The sequence below is a fragment of the Octopus bimaculoides genome, chromosome 12 (assembly GCF_001194135.2).
Source record: "Octopus bimaculoides isolate UCB-OBI-ISO-001 chromosome 12, ASM119413v2, whole genome shotgun sequence".
Taxonomy (NCBI): domain Eukaryota; kingdom Metazoa; phylum Mollusca; class Cephalopoda; order Octopoda; family Octopodidae; genus Octopus; species Octopus bimaculoides.
The window spans coordinates 38,262,435-38,263,135 of NC_068992.1; the positions used below are offsets into that span (position 1 = coordinate 38,262,435).

At 35.4% G+C, this 701-nt stretch overlaps 1 protein-coding gene across 1 annotated transcript in view; it reads left to right on the forward strand.

Moving 5' to 3' along the window:
• LOC106883013 (cAMP-regulated phosphoprotein 19) overlaps positions 1–695 on the forward strand; it is a 20,323-nt gene extending 19,628 nt beyond the window's left edge. Inside the window, exon 3 of the mRNA XM_052972146.1 lies at positions 438–695. Within this exon, the coding sequence (XP_052828106.1) occupies positions 438–662 (225 nt within the window). The 3' untranslated portion in view covers positions 663–695. The remainder of the gene's footprint in view (positions 1–437) is intronic.
• Positions 696–701: the final 6 nt, after the last annotated feature.

Here is a 701-nt window from a genome sequence, read left to right on the forward strand (position 1 = left end):
ATATGCACCTATATATACAGGTAAACGTAGGTATGCACATACCTGTACGTATATATGCATATACTCATTTATTATTTGTTTTTATATATATATATATAAAATGTGTGTTCATTTTCATTTTATGCTCTATAAAAGTCACAAGTTACACACAGTATTGTTACTTTTCCTGTCAGTTAAGCCAAAGGGACCTCAAGTGAGTGAGTCAGTGCCAGAAAGGCCATTTGGTTGTCAGACACTGCCTCAATAATATAGTCATTCATCTAACCCATGCTAACATGGAAAAATGTACATAAAAACAAGACTAAATGTACAATAGTAAAGTGATATTCCTTGGAACAAGAGTTGTGTAATGTCATAAAATATCTTCTTCATATGTACATTTAAAAATGTTGTGATTTAAAGCTATATTTAATGACTCTTTTTGTTTTGTTTTTCAGTTTAAGTACTTTGATTCTGGGGACTATAACATGGCAAAAGCCAAACAGAACAACCCGTCAGCTCCTTTACCTGCACTAGAGAAACGCTATTTTCAAGATTCCTTTGGAGAGCCTATTCCCAAACCTCCAAAACCTGAAAACCTCCCTCCAAAAAAACCTCACTGTCAGACAAGCAAACTGGCCAGTGATACAGCAGCGACAGCTTCTTCTCCTTCTCCTTTATGATCAGACATTTTATAGTTGCTGGCTTGGGCTGCCTCTTTT